Source organism: Phyllostomus discolor, chromosome 13 (genome assembly GCF_004126475.2).
Source record: "Phyllostomus discolor isolate MPI-MPIP mPhyDis1 chromosome 13, mPhyDis1.pri.v3, whole genome shotgun sequence".
Taxonomy (NCBI): Eukaryota; Metazoa; Chordata; class Mammalia; order Chiroptera; family Phyllostomidae; genus Phyllostomus; species Phyllostomus discolor.
In genome coordinates this window covers 17934243-17957331 of record NC_040915.2, presented here as the reverse complement: position 1 = coordinate 17957331, position 23089 = coordinate 17934243, and the positions used below count along the sequence as shown (strand labels likewise).

Here is a 23089-nt window from a genome sequence, read left to right as displayed (position 1 = left end):
ACACTAATAAAATGATGGTAGAGGGGTTTCTTTTTTAAAGTTATAATAAGAACAAGGAAACGCAAAAAAGAGAAACAGGGCTCTGGAAGACGGAAAGCAGACAGACGAGTTGTAAAGGATTTGGCAGACATGGGAAAGCTGACCCTAAACCAGCAGTGATGAAAACAAAGGAATTAATGAAAAACAAATTGTTTCTCTTAAAGACCAAGAACTTCTAAAGTATCCACCCACTTTTATTAAAATCACTGGATAATTGCTCTAAAAAGAAATAAAAGGAAGAGAGGGAGGTAGGGAACCCTTTTTATTATTATTATTAAAGAACTCTCAACAGCTCAGGGATTCGGGGCACCAGACACCCACAGAGGTGAGAACGTGGAACTGCTACAATAAGGCTATTCAGGAAGCAGTTCAATCCCTAGATCCCCTTTGCCAAGTTTATGCACCTGGGGGCACTGCCACTCCTGAACTTCATCAGTAAAAGGCAAGTAAGTGCTTATTCTCTAGAGCAAGTGTTGGCAAATCATGGTCTGCTGGCCCAACTGGCCTGCTGCCTGTTTTTATACAAACCAAGAATAGCTTTGACCTTCTTAAGGGGTTGCTGAATAGAGAAATAGAACTTTTCATGATATATGAAACCCAAATTTCAGTGTCCATACAGCTTCATGTGAACATAGTAGTGTTCACTCCTTTACATACGTCTGTGGGTGCAGTTACACAATTGTGAAAGAGATCGCAGGAGGAACATGAATTAGGAATGAAGCATACGAAACTGAGAACATAGGGAACTAAGGAAACATTTACATATTCAATACATATTACGACACAGCTCCTGAGCTCAGAATCAGAGCAGCAAAAATTGTCACTCCAGCTGTCACGACCAGAGGAAGCCTCTTACCCAGAATCTGACCAGCCTAAAAATTACTTGCTCCAGGGGATCCTTAACAAACCCTAGAGCAGGAATTCTCAACCTCAACATTTTTGACATTTTGGGTAGGATAATGTTTGGCAGCACCCCTTCTGCTACCATAACCAAACTGCCGCTGGCCAAGAACCACTCCTCTACAATAAAGCCCCAATCATAAGAACCCAGCTAGACATTAGGAGCCGAGCTGGCGCTTCAGCGCCTCACTCCTAATCTTGAGCAGTCAGGGCTGATAAGACTTCTAGGGCAACGTTCCATCTTGAACAATAGAAACCAAAACAGAAACACCTTGGTAGAAACAAAGACTATGCAGGAAAATGATATTTTAAAAAAAGAAGGCAAAAAATTGCAAGCTATCTCACAAAACTGAGAGCGAAACCACAAAACAAGAACACTCAACAAACAACTCCTAGAAACTAAAACATAACAGAATTAAAAAATCTAATTGAAGAATTAGACAAAAACGGTGAGAAAATCATCCACAAAGTTCAAACAATATGTAAGAGAGTAAGAAAGGTAAGAAACTCTGAGGACCATCCCAGAAGGGCAAAATCTGTCCCAGAATGAAAAAAATAAAAGTTAGAAGCAAATCAAAAAAGTAATGCAAGAAAATCTCCCCAAAACTGAGAGATTGTGTTTCCACATTCAAAGAGCCAGCATATGCCCAGTACAACAGGCCTTTCCACCAGGGCACATAAGCACCATGAAACTTCAGAACACTGAGGACTGAGGAAAGATCCAACAGGCTCAATAAACAAACAGGTCCATACACAAAAGAACCAGTGAAAACACCACCAAAACCAGAAGCAGAACAATGGCTTCAAAATCCTGAAGGAAAACATTTCCAACCCAGTCAAGCAATCTCAAATTAGGATACAAGAAACACATTTTTAAGTATGTAAGGCCTCCACCATTTATTTCCTATGCACGTTCTCTCAAGAAGCTCCTATAGGAATGGAACACATCAAAAGGGAGTAATCCAAGAAAGAAAGGACTTACAATGTAGGGAACAGGTAAACTCCCCCTACTTATCCTCTTAAAACAAAACAAAACAACCAAGAGAGATGAAGGAAATCCCCCCAAGATAATGGTAAAATGCTGTCATCCTCAAAAATGACAGCTGTGTATCAGGTGCAGAGGGAAACCAGTCCAGACGGAAGTCAGAAGGCTCTGGAACGTCTTCAGGTAGATAAAATTGGGGCAAAACTCTTAATATTTCTCCTAACATACCTTACAGAATTATTTGGCTCTCTAAATATGTACATGTGTGTATCTTTGGAAAAGACAAAAAATGTTTTCTTTAAAATACTGCTGGCACCTTCCCAGGTCAGTCTAACATGTACCCACCTATCTTCAACAGCTTTACAGAAATGTCTGTAATTATCTCACCGGTCCCCTGCTAGACAGGTAGGTCATTTTCAATACTTTCTAAATATAGCACTGCAGGAAATCATGAAGTATTTGCGTGCTGATGCGAGAGGGAGAGTTGTTTCCAATTCCTCTCTCCTTTCTCAGTACATACTTTCCCACTTATAAAAAAGTATTAAGAAGTTTCTCTCGAGAAACGGGAGAAAACTTTACATCTCACACCAAGGTTAGGAATCATTCTCTGAGGAGAACATCGCATAGAAAATTAGGAGTTCTGCTACACTTCCAAGTTCTTCCTAATTAGTGTTCATTCTTCCCAAAACACTTAGCTTTATGTTCTCTATGTTAAGCAGTTATTTTCTTATAACATGAACTTATGAACAGAATGTTATAAAAGTTAAGTTTTAAAAACAATTCCTAGTTCAGTTCACTTTATAGGCATAATCAAATACATACACACATACTAAAGAGCTATATACTGTTTAATCCTCCAAGGAATGCAGCCCCGGGGGTGCTGGTAATATTTCATTTCTTCCTTTTCCTTAAAGCCACTTTACTGAGTATAACTGACCTACAAAAAGCTATACATATTTAACCTGAGTTTGGAAGTAAATACACATCTGTGAAACCATCACCACAAGCTGTCACGTGAACATTCCCATCACCTACAAAAGGTTCCTCCTGCCCTTTTTATTACTGTGTTTGATAAGAACACTTAAGATCTATGCTCTCAGCAAAATTTTTAGTGTACAAAACAGTACTGTCAACTATAGGCAATATGCTGTACAGATCTCTAGAACTCAGTCATTTTGTACGACTGCTTTCATTTCCTGAGCCTGGTAATTAATTACATGGTATGCTCACTTTGTGAAATTACCCTTATGATTTCCCAACTTTTCTATATGTATATTTTTCTTCACAATATAAGTTTACAAAATATGGGTGTGACACTGTGATATAAGAAGAAAATATATAGATTTGGTCTGCCTGAGCTCCTGACCAGTGCTCCTAAAATGCCTTATAATTTCCTAGGTGATCTGGTTTTTTGTCCTGGTCCTGAAATAAGGGAGAAAAAAAACAGTCCTTCATTATTCATAACAAACCCCTTTCCACCACAGCCAAGTTTATGTCAATGAAGTGATTTTGGGAAAGCCTTTAGATAACCACAGGACAGGGGCTGGTACTGACCATGTAATCAGAGGGATGGAACCTTCAGTCCACTCTCAACCTGCAGGGGGAGGGGCTAGAGATTGAGCTTAATCCACACTGGCCAATGATTTAATCAATTACGCCTGTGTAATGAAGCCTCCATAAAAATCCTAACCAAAGGCATGCAGAGAGCTCCTGACCTCCTGACAATGAACACATCCACATGCTGGGAGTGGGGCATGCCTCAACTCCACATGGACAGCCCTTGTCCTTTGTATCTCATCATCTGCCGTTCATCCTGTATCCTTAGCATATATCCTTCACTGTAAAATGATCCAGTAAACAAAAGGAAACATTTCCCTGAGTTCTCACAGCAAATTAACCTGAAGAGAGCGTCATGGGAACCCCGGAAACACAGCTGAGTTAAACAGAAGCGTGGGTAAGCCGGGGACCTACAATTTGTCACTAGTGTCTGAAGTGGGATCACTCTTAAGAGGACTGAGCCCCTAGTCTGTGAGGCCTGATGCCTACTTTTGGTAAACTGTCAGAATTCAATTTAATGGCAGGACACCCGGCTAGTGCTTAGAGAACTGGTTGGTATGGGAAAGAAAGTACACACTGTTGTCTGCATATTCAGTGTATAGAGCAAGTCTTTCCTTTCCAACAGATCTCCATTATTTGATTTTCACATCAATGTAACTCAATTTATAATTTGATACTGATTAGGTAAACAGTGGCCTAGATGAAACAGTTGACAATCATGAGTAATTACTGGTGTATTGGTAATGTATTCCCATACCGCAACACTCTCAATCTTAAAGAGCTCTGAATAAGGTACACTATATGAAAACACTTAATTTTTTAAATGTTAGCATAATTTCTCCCTACATCAGAGCTTAACATCCTGCATGGAAATGGCCTGGTTATTTTGGAAAATGCCACACATTTTAATTTGTCTTAACAAATAAAAATGTTTCTGATCCCTTAAGTAACCTTTTATCAAAAACAGTAAGAAAAATTAGAAGTTAAAATTTATGGTAACAATTATATAAAATACATCTTTTATTATGATGTGTGTGTATTTATATATATTCTACAGATAACGAACAAGACTGAAAGATGTAATTTTACATTGAGGTATTTTCAGTGAAAATTAAGCTTTTTAAAATCAAAGCACAAATTTCAGATTTTTTATGAAGTTATGTGCAAATATGTAATCTCGTACTCAATTACCTTCTCCTTGATTTTATATTCCCAAGAGAATATTTCACAAAGTACTGAAAAATATATGTATTAAACCCAAATGTTAACTTCTCCTTTCTCTCATTTCTTATACTCAAGTTATACAGTAACAAAAAACTTCTACTTGAAAGGCCTGATAACCTTTACGTAGAGTTTTTATTCAAAATAGAACAATGCTTAACACTCCATTTAAGTGTAAGGAGGTAACACTATCATCTTACAAAATATTTCCAAATCTGCCCTGGCTGGTATGACTCAGTGAGTTGAGCACAGGCCTGCAACCCAAAAGGTCCTGAGAACTGACAGGTCTCTGGTTCAATTCCCAGTCAGGGCACATGTCTGGGTTGCGGGCCAGGTCCCCAGTTGGGGTGTACAAGAGGCAACTGATTGATGTTTCTCTCACACACTGTTTTTCTCCCTTTCTCCCTCCCTTCCCCTCTCTCTAAAAAAAAATGAGAATCTTCAAAACATTTCCAAACTTCAGAAGGATTTTAGTTCTCAACATTTACTTGTAATTCCACTCAGTCAGAAACTATAATACTCAGTGCCATAAATATTCTTAAGTGAAATCATAAAAAATTTTAAAGTCTTCAATATTTAGGTTAAGCATTGTTCTAGGAATTACACTTAAAGCAATGCATAAGACAAAGTTCCTCCCCTCACAAAATTTACCTTCTACAGAAGGAAAAGACAGGTAATTTTAGACAATGAGAGCTATGACTGCTATGAAGATAGTAAAGAAGGCAGAGAGACAGGCTGACCCAAAGGCATTTGAGTACCTGAATGAAATGACAGGCTCGCAGTGCAAACACCTGAGGGAGAAAACATTCTAGGCAGAGAGAATAGAAAGTACCAGAATGTGCCTGAGTGCCTTCTCCAAGGCATATCAAGACCAGTTGGCTAGAACAGGTAAGTTTAAGAAAAGGGCTTCAAAATGTATGCAGGCATAAGTGTATGCACAATCTTACAAGCCATATAGTTCCATTCTGTCCTAAACACAATGGAAGTGCTGCACAGATTTTAAGCAAGGGAACACTGCCTTAAATTGTCACTTAAAATTCAAAATCAGTCTAGCTGTGCGGACAAAGAACTTGACTATGGAGGAGCAAAACCGGAAGGCAGTGGGGAGATCAATCGGAGGCTCCACAGGCGGCGACAGCTGATCATGGTGGCTTGAGTTAGGGTGTTTGTGGGAAACAGTGAAGGGGTGGGACTGAGAAAAGTTTTTAGAGGGAGATTTGCTGACAGACTTGAAATGTACCTTGAGGACAACTAAGGAATTAAGGTTGATTTACAGGTTTTGATAAGGCCATCAACTCGGGTGAGAATGAGACAGTCACACACAAATCATTTGTTTTTTTTCTTCTTTAAATACTGTGCTTGAAATGCAGATGATGAAAAGATATTTGGAAAATCATGTATTTCTGTTACAAGTACTAAAATATATGTCTGGCATACTGTAAATTTCCCCTTTTCATAAAAACTCTCAATTAGGCTTACATGCAGAATAACACAAACTGTGTACAGAATTATTCCAACCATTAAATTACAAACATGGAAGATGGACACTACTGTTCCCAAATGAAATCTTGTAGCTCAACAGCTCTGTAGCAAGTGATCCAACATACTCACCATTTTTTTTACAGAGACCAGTGGAGAGGCAAAACAGGTAATTCAATAATTATACAAGTTGGAAGTGTGCAATGCTTTAGAGGAAGAAGCAATCACCGTGAGATGATATGTGTTAGTGAATCATCACAAGAATAAATGGTAACAAAGCAACTCTAGCTCAGCAGAGACCCCGAAGCACCCGTTTCTCTAAACTTATGGCAAAAAGACATTTTGAAAGATGCCACTCAGATATCGGACTTTGTGTATGTGTGAGGGACGTAATATGCTGTGACTCTTTTCTATCCTCAACACACACACGCACATCAGAAAGGCTATAAACCCGTGTTCAATGCTGGTTCTATCCGTTAGGTAGAATTTTAAGTAGCCTTCTTTCCCTTTTTACTCATCTATATTTTGCTGCTTTTCCACCCCAAAGCATCATTTTCAAATTAATAAATGCACTTGAAATGAATTCTGAAACCTTCTTAGATATGATCTCAGTGTGTACAAGGCATGAGGATAAAATGTTCATGAGGCAAGAGCTTTGTCCACACACGCAAACATGTCCACACACTTCTGCAGCAGAAATGTCCACACAGAGGAAGGATGGCTGGGTTGTAAGATATAACTGTGTTTTTTAAAGCACTGTGTTAGGAAAATGAAAGAAAAATTTATACTGGCAAGTGATACACACTTCTTACATAATGTTATTTTCCTTTTACCTGTTTTCTCTCTTTAGGGTTAAGAAGTAAGTATCGAGGATCAAAAACTATCTTGTGCAACTCCTTCTCCCATGTTGAAAATGCGGACACCTTTAAAATAAAAAATGCATTGCCCTTCATGATTAAGTTGGCTCTAAAAACATAAAGGTCATATAATTTTGCTTGAAATCTATAGGACATCTGCTTAAAAGGAGACATCATAAAAACCATCCTGAAGTTTCCATCACTAATAAATGACAAGCAGTGGGAGGTGAGCAACAGCAAATTTCCACACTAATTGGCTCTGAACATTTCTATATTGTGTAGAAATAACACACACCTAATCACTCATTAAAATAACCACTACTGTGTGACATTTCAAAAATCAGTACATCAGAAAAAGCCTTGAAGATCTGTATTTTAATTTTCAATGCTTGCTCCAATCTTGTGAACAATATCGTGATTTAAAATTGAACAATTTTACTTATTCAAATGAGTCTGTGAATATAACCAAAAGAAACTCCTTCTCAATTAAGCTTCATTAATAATAAGATCATGAAGTACCAGTTCTTTAATCAAAAGCCATTCTTAAGATATTAAAGGAAGAATTATGTATACCTTACCTATTCCAAGTACTCCGTCATTCTGCAATGTTAATATTCGTCTTACATTACTCACCAAAATTTAATGACCCAATAAATGTTAATGTTATTTGTACTTAAAAGGATAGTAAATGGCATTAAGTTAAACATGATAAAATTAGCAAGAAAAAGGCTGCCTGAAAAGATAAAGTCATTTGACAGGCTCCCCTTACCTCCCCCCCACAGCATGAGCACTAACCTTAGATTTGACCTTTTAGCAAGACATATTTATATTACTTATACAAAACAGAAATATCTCCCCCAAAGATTGTTTTCTGACCCCTCTCTCTAGCAGCATGTCCTTGAACTGCTTCATTCGGGCCTCCAGAGGGACAATGGCCCTTTCTCGGGCAGCTTTAATTTCAGCTTCCATTGCAGCTTCTTTGTCTGAATCAATGTCTTTATTATCGTCTCGCCTATAAAAAATAAAGTATAAGGCATCAACTGACAAAATATTAGTTAAAAATCTTACTAAAATCTTAAACGGAATATTCAAGACTCACTACTAAGCAGCATATTTTTGGCAAAAACAAATTATATTGAGGGTATCAAATGAACTCTAAGGGATAAGCAACTTTCAGTTTATAATAATAAAGTTATAATAAGCGTCTAATGATGTTACAATGGCTACATTGTAGGAAAAAATACATACTTTTACTCTCCCTGACACTAGATAACACAAAATGAACTACCTTAAAAATAAAACAAAACAAAAAAAAAAACAACTTATCTTACACTGCAGTAAAACTCTATGCGTTAGAATTAAATAGCACAGAATATAATTTTTAGTGCTTGAAATGATATAGAAAAAACAGTATTGTCCAAAATGTTTTATATTATAAATGCATAAACTATTTTAAAACTCTAATAAAAAACTGGTATAGGTCTTAGTGATCTAAAATATTTCTTTTGGAAGTAAAATTAAAATATCTGCAAATTTGGCCAAGTGGATGGATGTGTGTGATATACACCTTACCTACCTGACATTTTCTTTACTCACTTTCTGGGTGGTAAGTTGAGAGTTAAGTTGAAGAACAGGTCCCAGAGAGCAACATAGGCCCCGGAGTAGTTAGGTGGAATTAGAACTGTTCATCAATGACTAAACTACTTCTTGTTCCTCCAAACATGCACCTCGAGGCTAAGGGCAACCCTGCTGCTGTGTGGTGCTCAAGTGAGACTGTGAACATGAAACTGGGTGCCCTCTCAAACATCTACACTATGAAGGAGGCCCGTTTATGTGAATAATCAAAAAAATTTTAATTCAATAATAGTTTGTGTTTGAGCAGATATTCCTTCTTAAATATGATCTGCTAAGTATAAAAACAAAGGTGGTTCATATTACCTTCATAAACTTAAGGGAATTAGGAACACAGAACATTAGAAAACTCAAAAGTGAAGGAAGCCCAGGAAATTTAAATGAAACTAAGGCTAACTGACAATTATGGTGAGAGATAATTAACAATTTGAGGAATAAGAATAAAACAAAAACAAAACAAAAAAAGAACAGAAGACATAATCCGTGACCTGCAGGAACTTAGCGAGATAGTCTGTGACCTAAGATGTGCACAAAACAAACAGGTAAAAGCAATTTGCCAAACAATATACTCTCTTATAATAACTTATTTAAATACTATTTAAATAGAGTTAAAAGACATCCAAGAAATATAAATAATAAAAAACAAATAACCTTTATAGAATTATACTAAATAAAAATGTCACAATACAAACTATCACTATCTATCTCAATAAAAGAAATAAAGAAAAACTAAGCCAGGAAAAACAGGCTTTTAGCTTTGTACCTAAATAGAGAAGCTCGGGCAATCCACATAAAGGGCTTCTTTGACATTCTCCTGATAAAAGCAGTTAAAAACCTTACAGAGTTGTCTATAAGAACAAACAATTAAAAACAACCTAAAAGTTTAACATTGTAGAACATCCAAAATTATGGTACATAAACAGAATGAATACAGTCATTTACAATTAAGAAAACAAATTTCTTATTCTAGATTAAAAAAAACAAAATCAGTTGATTACAATTAATAAAAATACATTTGGTCAAGAACTAAAAAGTTAACTGGAAAATTGAAAGCAGCTGTGTTACTATGGGTGATTATGAGTGACTCTTTAACACTTTAATTTCTTTAACACTGTGGCCAATAAAGACATTAAAAAAACAAACAGCAAAACCCTTGTTAGGGGTTGTCTTACTGGGTTTTTCTTTGCCATAATTTGGCTGCATTCAATCTGTCCTTTGCAGATAAGAACTATGATAAACCAGTCCCATGTCTTCAAACCTTCCTTTTTACAGTGCTAAATGATGGTCCCATTCTCCCCACCCTGCTCTCACACACATACCGTCTACCCCACCCTTCCACCCCCTCCTAACTAGTAACACTCATATTTTACCCAACTCTATAGCACTGGCCAAGTTAATGCTTCCACTTAATAGCAGTCTCTTCCCCTCAGAATACTTTCTAAGCTTGTGGGTTCTCTCTTCACCAGGCAAAATGACCACAAATTCAAGGACTAGGGAAGTGACAAGTATGTAAAAAGAGAGAAGTCTGTGTGTCTCTATTTAAAAGCTACCAAGAATGGAGTCTGTTGGGATCTATATTAGGGAGAAAACTTACTTTTTAAAAAATCCAGGCCTAATGAATGTCTGAAAATAATTTATCAACTAATTCCTAAAATGTCATTTGGCTTCATAATACATAATTTAATTACCAAATCATTTTGCAAATCTAGCAACAGCAGGGACACCATTTCTACACTCTAAAGCAAAGCTTTTAAATATCAGGCCTAAGAGAGCAATCATCACCTGTCTCCTAACATCATACATGTTACTTGCCCCCAATCACAGCCTCACTATGATCTAATCAACGTTTAAAATCTACCTGAATTACATAAACTGTATTACTTACTTCCGTTTTTTGGCTTTAACCGGTTCATCTTCATTAAGTTCTTCCATTAATTCATGTTCTTCTTTAACTGTAAGATAAATTCTAATTAACCTCTGTCAGAATAAAAATAAGCAAGCAAACAACCGAAATATTTAGGTGTGATTCCCTCTGCTAACCACTACCAGAACACTTGCTTTTACAGGTACTACAAAAAAGCTGCAATTTACAGTTAGTTCACTTACTTGCACTCATAGAGAACTGCCACTTTTGGATGGACAGCATCGTTGGGGTTGGGTGCCCTGGCAAAGACATTTCAAATATTACGAAGAATAGTTATACCTTACACAGTCTTCTTAAAAAGTTACTGTTTATATAAAATATCCATCCCACAACATGTAATCCTCTTTGAAACATTAAATAAAGAATGGTAACTCTATACCTCCTCTATTAAGCCTCCCTTTACATTAAATATTCATTTTGAAATGATTCTTTGACGCACATATTTATTAAATAGGTGGACTGAATATTTGAAAACAGATTCCTAAAACTCCCTTGGCATGACTCTATACCACGGTTATAAAGTATTATCAGTATCACAGCTATACAGCAGATATTGCTGAAGGGGAAAAGCAAGGGCCTAGTATTTTTAGCACCAGGTAGGCAAAGTTTGAGAAATCACTTGTAAGCAGAAAATGTTAGTACCACATATGCACAATCCATTAGGATTTCTCAATTATTATAAATGACACATAGTAAAGCTTTACTTCATTTGAAGTATGTACAATATTAAATGATTCATTTATCATGCTTCTATACTACACAGGGGGATTCCCTACAAACACAATCATATCAATACAAAAGCAAACTACTGATAAAAAGTCTGCAATAAAAATTATTTACTAATATTTGTCTTCATTATATATACTAGAATGCTGTCGGAACATGAGGTAGATGCAAGGTACTCTCTTAATAAGGTTCACATGTTCTATGTACCCAGGCATAAAGCATACCATCCCTAAATTTCACCTAGCTTAAAAAGCTAGTAAGCTTCTGTGTTTTTACAAAATCTTGTTTTTGTATTCTGGAATATTTTAGTAAACAATATTTAAAAAACATACAGTTTGGTTATTTCAGAGAGTCACAAAAGGTGCTCAAAGGCTCAGTGAGGATCACAGTGTTACCAGTCATCACAGAACACCAGTGGGACTGACACATCCTACACAAAATGAAATCCTGACAAGCACAAGAGGGAAAAAACTACACATATAAATATTTCACAAAACAATTTCATCCGAATTCTCTATTTTTTATATTTCTACTACTGAAGTCAAACTAGCATAACAGTCTAATTTCCATTTCTCAAGTTTCTTATGTTCCTTGAAGACAAAGTTTTTCTTAATGGCCTCCTATTTTCTGTTGAAATAGTAAGTCAATGTTAATATCAGAGGACAGATTCCTAATTTAAAACTTACTTAGCTTCCTCATTTCTTCCATTCCTCTTTTGTGAGGGGGCTCCTGAATAATTTTGTCAACATCTGCCCTTCCAATGAGGTCGTCAGGCCGGTCCCACATGGAAAGCCGGGTGGTCGGGTTATAGAAGAAGACCCGCTCGTCGCCAGTCCACACGACACACCTAGGAAGTGGTTCAAGTATCACTGCCTTACGTTACGGAACACATTTTACAGCCAGGTCTTTCACTGCCATCCTGTCCAAGGGGACGGTGGTGACGCAGGGGAAGGACATGCTTGTGTCACTAGGAGTGACTTAGAGAACCAAACATGGCTTTTAGGAGAAGAGAGAGGACTGGCTAAGATTAAAAGAGCAGCTTAACAAATTGAGAAAACCAGGAAAAGCAAAGCAATTTGTGGTCAGAGTTTAAAATGTTCAGGAACTCAGTCGGGCACACTCAAATTGAGAACGCTACATTTCAAAGTATCGAAGGATATGTTTCATGGCAACAACTAATGCAGTTACTCAGATCTAAACTACAAAAACACACCACAGCGCCCTATAACATAACACTTCTTCATTTTTCTTACCAAACCAATATTACTGAAATGCCACCTTCTACAGAGCCTTTGTATCCGATCGTATCTGGTTTTAAACTAAAGAAAAGTGCTGACTGTGCTATGGCACTGTCGCCCACTGTTCCTGTTCATTATAACCAGCAAGTCGGACAAACAGAAAAAAAAAACAAAAACAAAAACACCACAATTATGTGAGGCCTCTGTCAAGTTTAAAAAGAAGAAGTATGGAGGAGAGCCAAAACCAGAAAGCAATCATGAAGGTGTACACATCCCACCTCTCCCCCTCAAACCTCTGCCCTTCGGGCGGCTCTTGGTCACATAGTGGACATAACAGCAGCATGGTACAAGGCAGCTGAAACTCCCGTAGAAACCAGGTCTTTTTCAGCAAGAAAAATCAAGTTTATCAACAGCTGCCAGGCCCAAGGTAACCCAGATGCTGAAATTATCAAAGTCACTATCATTGAAATAAGACGAAGGCTTTATTTAAAGCAGCAGTTACAATTAGGTTTCATGAGATAAAGAAAAAACAAACTTAATGAAAAGATAGGAGTTCTCAGCACAAGAAACAGAAAATGTACAAAAAGAGAGAAAGAAATTTTAGAAATGAAAAGTACAACTAAAACTAAATTCTCTGGACTGGCTCAGGAGCAGAATGGTGCTGACACAGGGAACATCAGTGACCCAGGAGACAGATCTGTGCCGATCTCCTCTGAAGACCAGGGCGAATGCACACAGCCCGGGATGAACAGTCTCAGAAACCTGTGGGACTACATCAAAACACCTAACATACATGGTACATGGCACTGGGATCCCAGAAAGGACAGGATACCAGGCAGTAAAAATCTGAAGACATAATGGCCAAAAAAGAAAAAAAAACTTCCAGATTTGGTAAAAGACATAAATATTAGAGCTTAGTGAACCCCAAACAGGATGGTGCAACTGGAACTCACACAACGCTGAGGGAAATTTCAAAATGGTTGGACCACTTTCGAAAGCAACTGGGTAATTTCCTAGGAAGTGAGGCCTATATACCAAGTAATCTAGGCATTACATTCCTAGTTATTTACCTAAGAGAAACAAAGAGATGTGTCGGCACAGAGATTTGTACAAGAATGTCCATTAGTTGTAATTAATTTGGGATATATCCACTTGGGAGCTATTATAAATAGGCAAATACCTAGGCATGAAGGGGCTGGATATTGGAAAAAGCCCACAGATACATCAAACAGTGAATGGATACACTATGGAACAGCCAAACACAGGCATGCTGCTCAGTAATAAAAATGAACTAATGATATTCAATAACATGGGTGAAACCTCAAAATTACTATTGTTCAATGAAAAACATTACACAAGCCAGTCATGAAAGGCTATAATTATATGATTCCATTTATATATTATAATATATAAATGGAATCATATATTATATATATTATATGTTATAATATATATTATATACTATATATTATATGATTCCATTTATATGAAATTCCAAAATAAAGAAATCTAGACAGAAAGCAGATCAGTGCCTAGCACTGAGGAGTTTGGTAGTTATACAACTCTGTGACTATAATAAAAATCATTAAGCTAGCCCTGGCTGGCATAGCTCAGTGGATTGAGCGTGGGCTGCGAACCAAAGTGTCGCAGGTTCGATTCCCAGTCAAGGTACATGCCTGGGTTGCAGGCCATGACCCCCAGCAACTGCACATTGATGTCTGTCTGTTTGTCTGTCTGTCTCTCTCCCCCCTTTCCTCTCTAAAAATAAATAAATAAAATCTTAAAAAATATTTTAAAAAATCATTAAGCTGTATACTTTAAATAAGTGAATTGTATGAGATATGAATTATCTCAATAAAGCTGTCATATTTTAAGAAAAGAAACTATATGGAAAAAGCATTTTAAAAAAGTTATGTACTACATGATTCCTGATACAAAATTATAGAAAATACAAAAGTAATCAATAATAACAGAAAGCAGGGAAATGCTTAGGGATGGGAAAAGAGGGAGGGATGGACTACAAAAGGGACACGAGAGAACTTTTGGGGATACTGGCAATATTTATCCTGGCTGTGGCAATAAACTTTAAGTATGTGTAGCTTATTTTACTTCAACTATACCTCAGTAAAACAAATAAAAATAAATATGTACACACGTAATATAGTACTAAACCCAAATCTTTTGAGGAAACAGACTGGATACTTTTGTTCATGAAATCCAGCCAAAAACTACAGCTTCCTGATCCTAGAAAATACAAAATGCTCTAAGTCTGACCTCTGTCTGCACTTAATTCTAAAAGTAAGGGCAATGGGGGAAGCAAATGTCAGAGATTTTCATCCAAACAGTCAATGCAGAATTCTCTCGAAGAGTTTCCATCAGAACCATCCTGAGACACTTACGCCATCCTGTTACATGTTTCCCTATGTTTCCTGGGGAAGAAAACTAAGTCTAAATTTTTATAGTATGCCTGATCTATATTAACAGTGGTAACTACTTTAACATGCTATTCTAACTCATGCTCTCTGTGTAACTTTTAATGTATCAAAAAAATAAGACTGATGGGGAGATGCATTTAGGGATGGATAAAGATAAATGACCAAGTAAATACAATACAATATTAACTGCAGAATAATCTAGGTGGTCAATATATGGTGTTCACTGTTCTAGAAACATCCTTTCAATGTTTCTGTAAGTTTCAATTTCTTTGTGATAAAATATTGGAGTAAAAACCTACAAAAACAAAAATAACTATAGAAACTTACAAAGAAGAAAAATAAAGAGCCCGTGCCACTCCTTATAAGTACAAAAATGACTAGAAGTTCAAAGATAAATTTTTCGTAAGTTAAAACCCAACACAGACTACAGACAAACATGGCCAATACAGGCAGGCCACACTTTGTATGAAAATATAAAAATAAATGCAGGTTAAATCTGTATGATGTAATCTTAGTAAGCAATGAGAAAAAATTACAATTGGTTTGTGACCCTTTAAAAAAGGTAAAAGCAATGCTGTTTGATGCCAAAACAATACCAATATAGGTAAGGGAAATACGAAACTTCACACTTTACATTTAGCTTATCTCTAAAGAAAGTCATTTGAAGATATCAAGAGATATACTAATAAAAATTATACTCTCCAAATAAAGTGGTATACCCTGCCTTCGCTAAACAATCTTTTTCACTTAAAGTTAGCACTTACCCATTTTGTAAGAAACAGAAAATAGTAAATTTGGAATTAAAGTTACAGTGATAACACATTTCTTCATTGACAGAATTTGGAAAATAACTTGAACAAGTGGTTATCTTTCATATAGAAGTTTCCTCTGCTATTCGAAAGTAGAACACTCCTACGAAAGCTTCCTAAGCTGAAATTGTGTAAAGCAAAGCAGCAAATACCATTCATATTTATGGAAAAATTTGAGCGTTCCCAGACCGAAAATTCAAGGTATGCGCAATGTCTTTATTTTGTTTACCACGAGTGAAACAATTACACCCAGTTTTATGCTGTCACACCCTGATGAACTCTCCTAGGCTTTTCTGATACCCGAGGACATGTCTTGCCACATGCACAAAACAAACCGAGAGAAAGCACAGGCGTTCACAAACACAGCTCGAAGCCATAGAAGCTTGATGCTGACTGTATTTCCAGGGAAAGAGCATGGCAGGGCCATTCTACCTGCCTCCATAAGAACTACAAAACAATTACTGAACGCTATTTGCTTTTCACCTTTTTTCTTAAAAGGGAAAATCTTCTTCAGGTGTTTAAGTTAGAGCAAACAGGCACTAAAAGCAAAGTGGTATAAGATGAACTGTATTCAGATGAATTGTAGAAGTCCTAAAAACATATAGTTATTTTTCAGGGGATGAAGAGGGAATGTGAATGCTTCCTAAAAAAGACACAAAACCTAGAACCTATAAATAAAAAGATCAATAAATGTGACCTCATCAAAATATAAGATTTATGTATGATGTCAAAAAAAATCAACAGACAGGGAGAAATTGTAATACTTGTAAAAGTCTCCCATATATCACCCTTACCGCTGCGGCTCAGTTGGCCGGGCATTGCTCCACAAAGCGAAGGGCTACTGGTTTGGTGCCCAGTTGGGGCCCAGGCCTGGGGAGCAGGGTTAGTCCCTGGTCGGGACACACTTGAGAGGAAACCAATCGATGTTTCTCTCTCACATTAATGTTTCTCTCCTTCCCTTTTCCTCTCTCTAAAAATAAATAAAATATTGAAAAAAAGTCTCCCATGTATCATTAAGAAACTTAGGGATATATTCTTTGAATACAGACTTTTCATCACTTTGATTTTGGATTCAAGTAACTATTCTGCATAGTTATTTTTTAAATGAGCCTGTGTATTAAGTTGGTGAAATAACTACATGGAAAATAACTCTTCCCAACGCCTTTAAAACACAACCTTATCATGCAACCCTAGAGTAATATACGCTAAACACAAAAATAACTGGGGAAAAGAGCAAAAACTGTCTTTACTGATGACACTGTTAGTGAACTGTTGGCACTGTTATTCTGTGACTTGTGTATGTGAAAAGCAAGTAAGTAAATAGAACAAAAATAGATGTTATGTTTCATAAGAATCTTATAGTAAACCTGAGTGAAAGCAACGACAGGAACTCATGATGTATCTTTCAATGCAGTATGTGTCTTCCATCTTTGTCTACCAAAGAGGTCAAAAATAACGACTAATTCAGTAGTAACGACTCCCTCTAGATCCCACACTAAGAACTGTAAGTGCCACTTCCCACAAAAAGAAACCAGGGCTCCATGGAGAAATGGCTGAGTCAAAGTCCAAGACGGGAAATTCATGAGATAACCCAGGAGCTTCTTGTAAGAGCAGAAAGCAAGGACGGTATCAAACATAGGGTTATAACAACACAAAACAAAACCCTCAGGAGTCAACCTTAACAGGCTTCATACCTGGCCAAAGATGAACAAGTAAACACCAATAAGGATAATAACTGCAATGGGTGGAAACACATATTTAAATCTATGATTCTGTAACAGTCAAATCAACTCATTATTCTGAAAACTGGTATATCTATTCTTTCCTATGCAATTTGTACCTGTAAGTAACCAATGTTAATATGGAGAAGCATCTCTAAGCATTCTAGTTAATAAATGGAAAAGGAATGATAGGAATACATTACTATCACTTTCAACCCTTAATGATTTAATGGATCTAGGCCAGGTTTTTCGAGTTCAGCACCACTGACATTTTGGGCCAAGTAATTAATTCTTGTAGGGAGCGGTCCTGTGCATGGTAGATGTTTAGAAGTATCTCTGGCCTCTCTACCCACTAGATAATAGATGCTATTAACACCTTCCAAGTTATGACAAGCAAAAACGTCTCTAGACATTACTAAACATCCATTGATGGAGGCGCTGAGAAGGGAGGGAGGGGGAGCTGCACACTTACTACTCCTCATTGAAAACCACACTGATCTAAGCCACAATAAGAAGCAATGGCTGCTAACATCAAAGAAACACCTAGATGCGCCCTGAGGGAAAGGCACATCATCACTTATGAACTAGTCTTGCCAAAAGGATCACACCCGAATCTGATCACATCTCTGTATCTGCTTGCTAGTTTAGAGGAAATTCAGAAATGCAGGACTCTACCAAACAATACCATGGGGACGCAAATATAAAATCCACACTGCGGGACTCTATAGAACAAACATGCTTACTTTTTCTATACCAAAAACAAGGAGGAAAAGACAAGAAAAACATGTTGGAGGGGAAGCTGTAGATCAGCAATTTTCAACTGTTGTGCTGCAAGATTTTTTAAAACATGTAATACCTGACGAGTCAGGGGTACGGACCTCTTTTCACTTGATCGTCACACAGAAAAAAAGGACAAGAGACAACACAATAGCCATCTAGTGTGAATGAATCAAAATCACACCTGCCAATCTGACAAAAATTTTTTTGTCAGATCGGCAGAAAATATGTATTTTTTAGTGTGCTGCAGAATTTGAGTAATTAGTAATTAGGGTATGTGTGCCACGAGATGAAAAGGTTGACAATCACTGCTACAGATTATAAATCAATTTATTGCAATGTGTGGACTACAGATGGATTAAATGAGTTACAGCAGGAACAGAAGAGAAAGCACTGATGTGGGAAGAAAAATAAAAGGAAGAACCAAGCTAAAGAAGAAAAAGTAGATTATTAGATAAAACAATTAGATAAAAAGACACAATTTTACACAGTTCTAGAAACAAATTCACATGTGGTTATATACACAAAAGCAAACTTTAAAAATGTTACACAACAAACAGTGGATTCAGAATCTCGCAGTGATTCAAGTCCACAGTTATGAACAAGAAACATTAACAGAGAGCACCATGAAGGAAGACACTACAACAACTGGATTTTAGATCTGAACACCCAAAATACAATAAACAAAAACCAACATATTCAGTAGATAAAAATATTTATCTGACATATACTTTTTAAAAGTACTTTTCATAGGATAAACCGTGTAACAAAACAGTATGGCAAATAAATAAACACACACACACACACACTTCCTAATCAAACTAAGTACATACATACCATGGCGTGCCAGGAATAGGGGTAGTAGCTACTGGTTTGGCCTTCTGCGCGGCCTTTTCTTCTTCAGTCATCTCCTCTTCTTTGGGCTCCTATGAGAAATATCACTCCCATTTAATTAGTATCTGAGCAGTATACCAAGACATCCCATCAATACAAGTATCACTGCAAATACCTCAAAGTGCAACCAACAACAAGTCTTTTGCTAGCACAGGAAGGGGAGACTCTGAGTATTCTAAATCCTTGCACTTTAGACAAAGGTAAATGCCACAACAGCAGATCCTGGCAACAGCAGATGGTCCTCTCTTCCAGATTCAGTAACCATTTGCTTAGAAACAGAAATGGGAAATACAGTATACAAAATCAAAGAAGACCTCTCCATTAAAGGTCATTTGTTTTTTTTGTTAACTTCCTTACTGATAAAACATGACTACCACTGTTCCCTCAATGAAAGAAGGAAGCTTACAAAAATCAGAGCTCTTTTAGTGCTGTATGGAGATCATTCATTCCATGCCAGGACAGACAAAATTCCCCAAATATGAATTTGTACTTATAATTTTAACATGTACCAGTCTGTAAATCAGGAGGTTGAAAATTATACCCAAGCTCTGTCTAAGACCCTTTCTAGGGCCCTTGATTTACTGTAAGAAGTAATTTCATGAAACTTACAAAAGAAAAACTCAATTACAAACTTCAAAGAACCCTAAAATTTCATCTAAAACAATGTCAGCAGGAGGATCCTCAGCTGCAAGTACTGTGTACACATCAATCAAAGTTGGCTCCCACGTGTCCCTTTACCTCCTTGATCTCCTTCATTGGCTCTTCTTTAGGATCCTCCTCCTCTGTCTCCATTGGCAAAGGTTCTTCAGAAGGTTCTTTCATTGGCTCTTTAATCTTCTCTTCTAATTTTTCTATTTAAAAAGTTAAGATAATGTCACTCCATATTTTTTATGTAATTTACCAAAAGCTTTCAGAAACTAAGCAGTTAAGATACTCTGTAACTAGAAGTTACTGACCACAAAAATAAAATGTTCACCCTTGTAATATCATTAACTTGAATATAATGTAAGACTCAACTTCAAATACCTTGTTCTACCAATCAGTAAACTGCCACTAAAAAGAACTGATGATTTAAGAGGGACATAAAGTCTTTCAGCTCATGCATGTATCATTTGTACACAGTAATCATTCATTTTGCTAAAAGGGATAATATATTAAGATATTTAGGAACAAAAACGGAGACTTTGTGGCATAGAAAATTACAAGTCTTCATCCGAGACGCTAAGGGCCTAAATTTATTTCAGATTATATATAATACACACATTCCTTTCTGATCAGTACTATCAAATCTTAATAAGGATACCAATAATTATACAACAAGGAATTATACAATTCCTCACAACAATAATTTGTATGTGTGTATAATTTAATTTCTCCAGATGGAAAAATGATGGGACAAACATGTAAGTATATGAACTGGCTTTCTAAGTAAATACGTATTTATTAATACATAGGAATAAACAATCCAATTATGTAATTAGAAAAATCCCTCAATTGTGTTAACAAGAAATTAACTCAGAATTTCAAAAAGCCTTCTATTTAAACATTATTGTTTATACTATGTGCCAACAAGTCAATAAACTATACCTTTTTCCTTTAGTTCTTGGGGTTTTTCCCAGGTTGATTCTAATGTTCTATTATTATAATAATATGTTTTCCCATCTGCGGTTTTATATTCGGTCCACTCAGACACTGCTGTTGCTCCAGCTAAGGTAGCAGGTGAAGCTGCGATAGCAACCTGGGGATGTATCATGGGTACAATAGGAGGGGCCATTCCTGGCAATACACCTAAAAAAGAATAATAAAAAGTTAGAACCAAGTACCAAATTGCAATTCAAAATAAAGCTTTAAAGTATAAGCTAAATTTTTCCATTAAATAGTAATGAATGAACCAGTTGGGACAAAAAAAAAGTCACGTAAAATGTGATTTATTTACTCAAATCTACTTCCCTGGTTAAGTTCTAATGCCTAAATTCAATTAGATTCATACATTCAACCCAAGAAGTACCTTAAGAACAGTCAGAAATTTGGGTCACACCTATGAACTCTTAACATAATAAATTACAAAAAGCAGAGTGCATTCTCTACTTATTCACAGAAATATATTTTATAAGGATTTCTCAAATTGTAATGAAATCAAGGCAATGAGCATATTTATTTACTGAGTGTATTTCCTGAGGCAAAATTATTTTCTAGTTCTAAGGTACCTAAAAGGGTATGAATAAAATTATCAGTTTTCAAGTAAATGACTGAGTTTATTATTAAATCTACTTTTAATAGTGATTAAGTCAGACATCCATGTAAACTCTGTAAATCAGTTTAGTCCTTCCCTAAAAGAAAAAAGTTCCTTCTATTTTTCAAAAGGTAAGCCAGGATTTACATTTTTTTACAAGATAGCTAAAAAAGCCAATTATTACATAAATAAAATAAGAATATGTCAATTAAAAAAACCCAAAAACCTCAAATCCCCTACGAGATTTAAGTTTTAGGTCGTTATCATCAGCAACTTTAAAATATAAGTTTATACTATACACACAAATACTCACACACATATACTCACTAGCATGCAAGAATAATCACAGCACTTTACACATGGAAATGATTTTTTATATTTAACTTAAAAACACACATCAAAAAATAAAATTAAATGTTATGAATATGAGAATGAAGTTGTTTACACTTATTATAAAAATTAAGATATAAAGAGATCTGACCTTATTTGCTTTTGTGAACCAAAGAAGCTAATACTACAGGCAATTGGGAAAATTAAGTGTTGGCCAAATATTGAACAACTGCATTTATAGTGCCCATTAAAAAGAAAAATATTTAAAAACCCACTCACTTGGGCAAAAATAAATAAATAAAAGGATAAACAACAACATTCACTACCATGCCAACTTACAGACAAAACAAACTAAGATGGTTTTAAAAATTACCGGTCTTGGTGGTAGCGACTGTCTTTACATACGGGCAGCTGACTATTTGCATCATTGCTACACCTGTAAAATGGATAAGCAAGCATACGTTGGAAAGCTGCCATTGTACGTCGGCTACCACTGGGATTCAGGAAAATAATTTACCACTACAATTTAGAATGCTATTTCCAATGAAAAGGACCAAGAATGAAATAAAATTTCTTTTTGTTTGACATTTTGTGGGAAGTGGCACCAAATCCAACGTTAACTAATTCTAAATGATAGCATCAATTACCTTTTCATCAAACCAACTCTGGTAATATTGAAGGAGTCTCAAGATTTCAAATTCAGCAAAGAAAAGCCCCTTCATTACATACACATAACAAGTTCTCACTGGGACCTTTTCTCACAGGACATCAAACCCATGCTGCTGCTGCTTAGACACCAGTGAAAGGCAGATGCAGCATGACACTAAGACACTTTCTCTGTGCTTCTTCTATGTAGGAACTACATGCAGAAGCTGAGGCCTGGAGCACAATCATTCAGAAATAGGAAAAGATAAGATAGGACCAAAAAGGTGGGAGGAAAAGGAGAAAAAAAGGTTTGAGATGGATCCAAATATTCCAATGTAGATAAAAGAAGGGCAAAGATGAAGAGGAGGGTAGCATTCAACTAATGACAAAATATTCATGTTCGATGTCTGCCCTATTTCAATGCCATGGGCTTGGAACTGTGAAAGCAGATAAACACTTTTAAGAAAAATATGGCCCTTTAATCTCATTAATGACTACATGGGCTGATTTGCTTCAGAAATCTCTATCATTTAAGCCAGCTTAAAAGGTAGCACTTGTATTAAAGAATGGAGCCCTGGCCAATGGCTCAGATAGTTGGAGCATCATCCCATATACCAAAAAGGCTGCAGGTCTGATTCCTAGTCAGGGCACATACCTAGGTTGGGGGTTCAGTCCCTGGTCAGTGCA

The 23089-nt window shown here is 36.3% G+C and overlaps 1 protein-coding gene across 5 annotated transcripts in view; it reads right to left on the bottom strand.

The window, feature by feature from the left end:
- Positions 1-23089, bottom strand: part of TCERG1 (transcription elongation regulator 1) — a 59079-nt gene that overhangs the window by 16465 nt on the left and 19525 nt on the right. For 2 of the 5 annotated variants that reach the window (XR_004900497.1, XM_036014335.1), the window contains exons 6-15: positions 22131-22193; positions 20782-20982; positions 19933-20045; positions 19138-19226; positions 12007-12167; positions 10777-10833; positions 10556-10622; positions 9434-9484; positions 7915-8050; positions 7015-7104 (exon numbers count right to left, since the gene is read on the bottom strand). Coding sequence is in view for 4 of the 5 variants with exons in the window: in XM_036014335.1 (XP_035870228.1) it covers positions 7015-7104; positions 7915-8050; positions 9434-9484; positions 10556-10622; positions 10777-10833; positions 12007-12167; positions 19138-19226; positions 19933-20045; positions 20782-20982; positions 22131-22193 (1028 nt within the window). In the remaining variant the exon portion in view is untranslated. The remainder of the gene's footprint in view (positions 1-7014; positions 7105-7914; positions 8051-9433; positions 9485-10555; positions 10623-10776; positions 10834-12006; positions 12168-19137; positions 19227-19932; positions 20046-20781; positions 20983-22130; positions 22194-23089) is intronic. The other 3 variants (XM_028527158.2, XM_028527157.2, XM_028527159.2) reach the window with 3 other exon arrangements.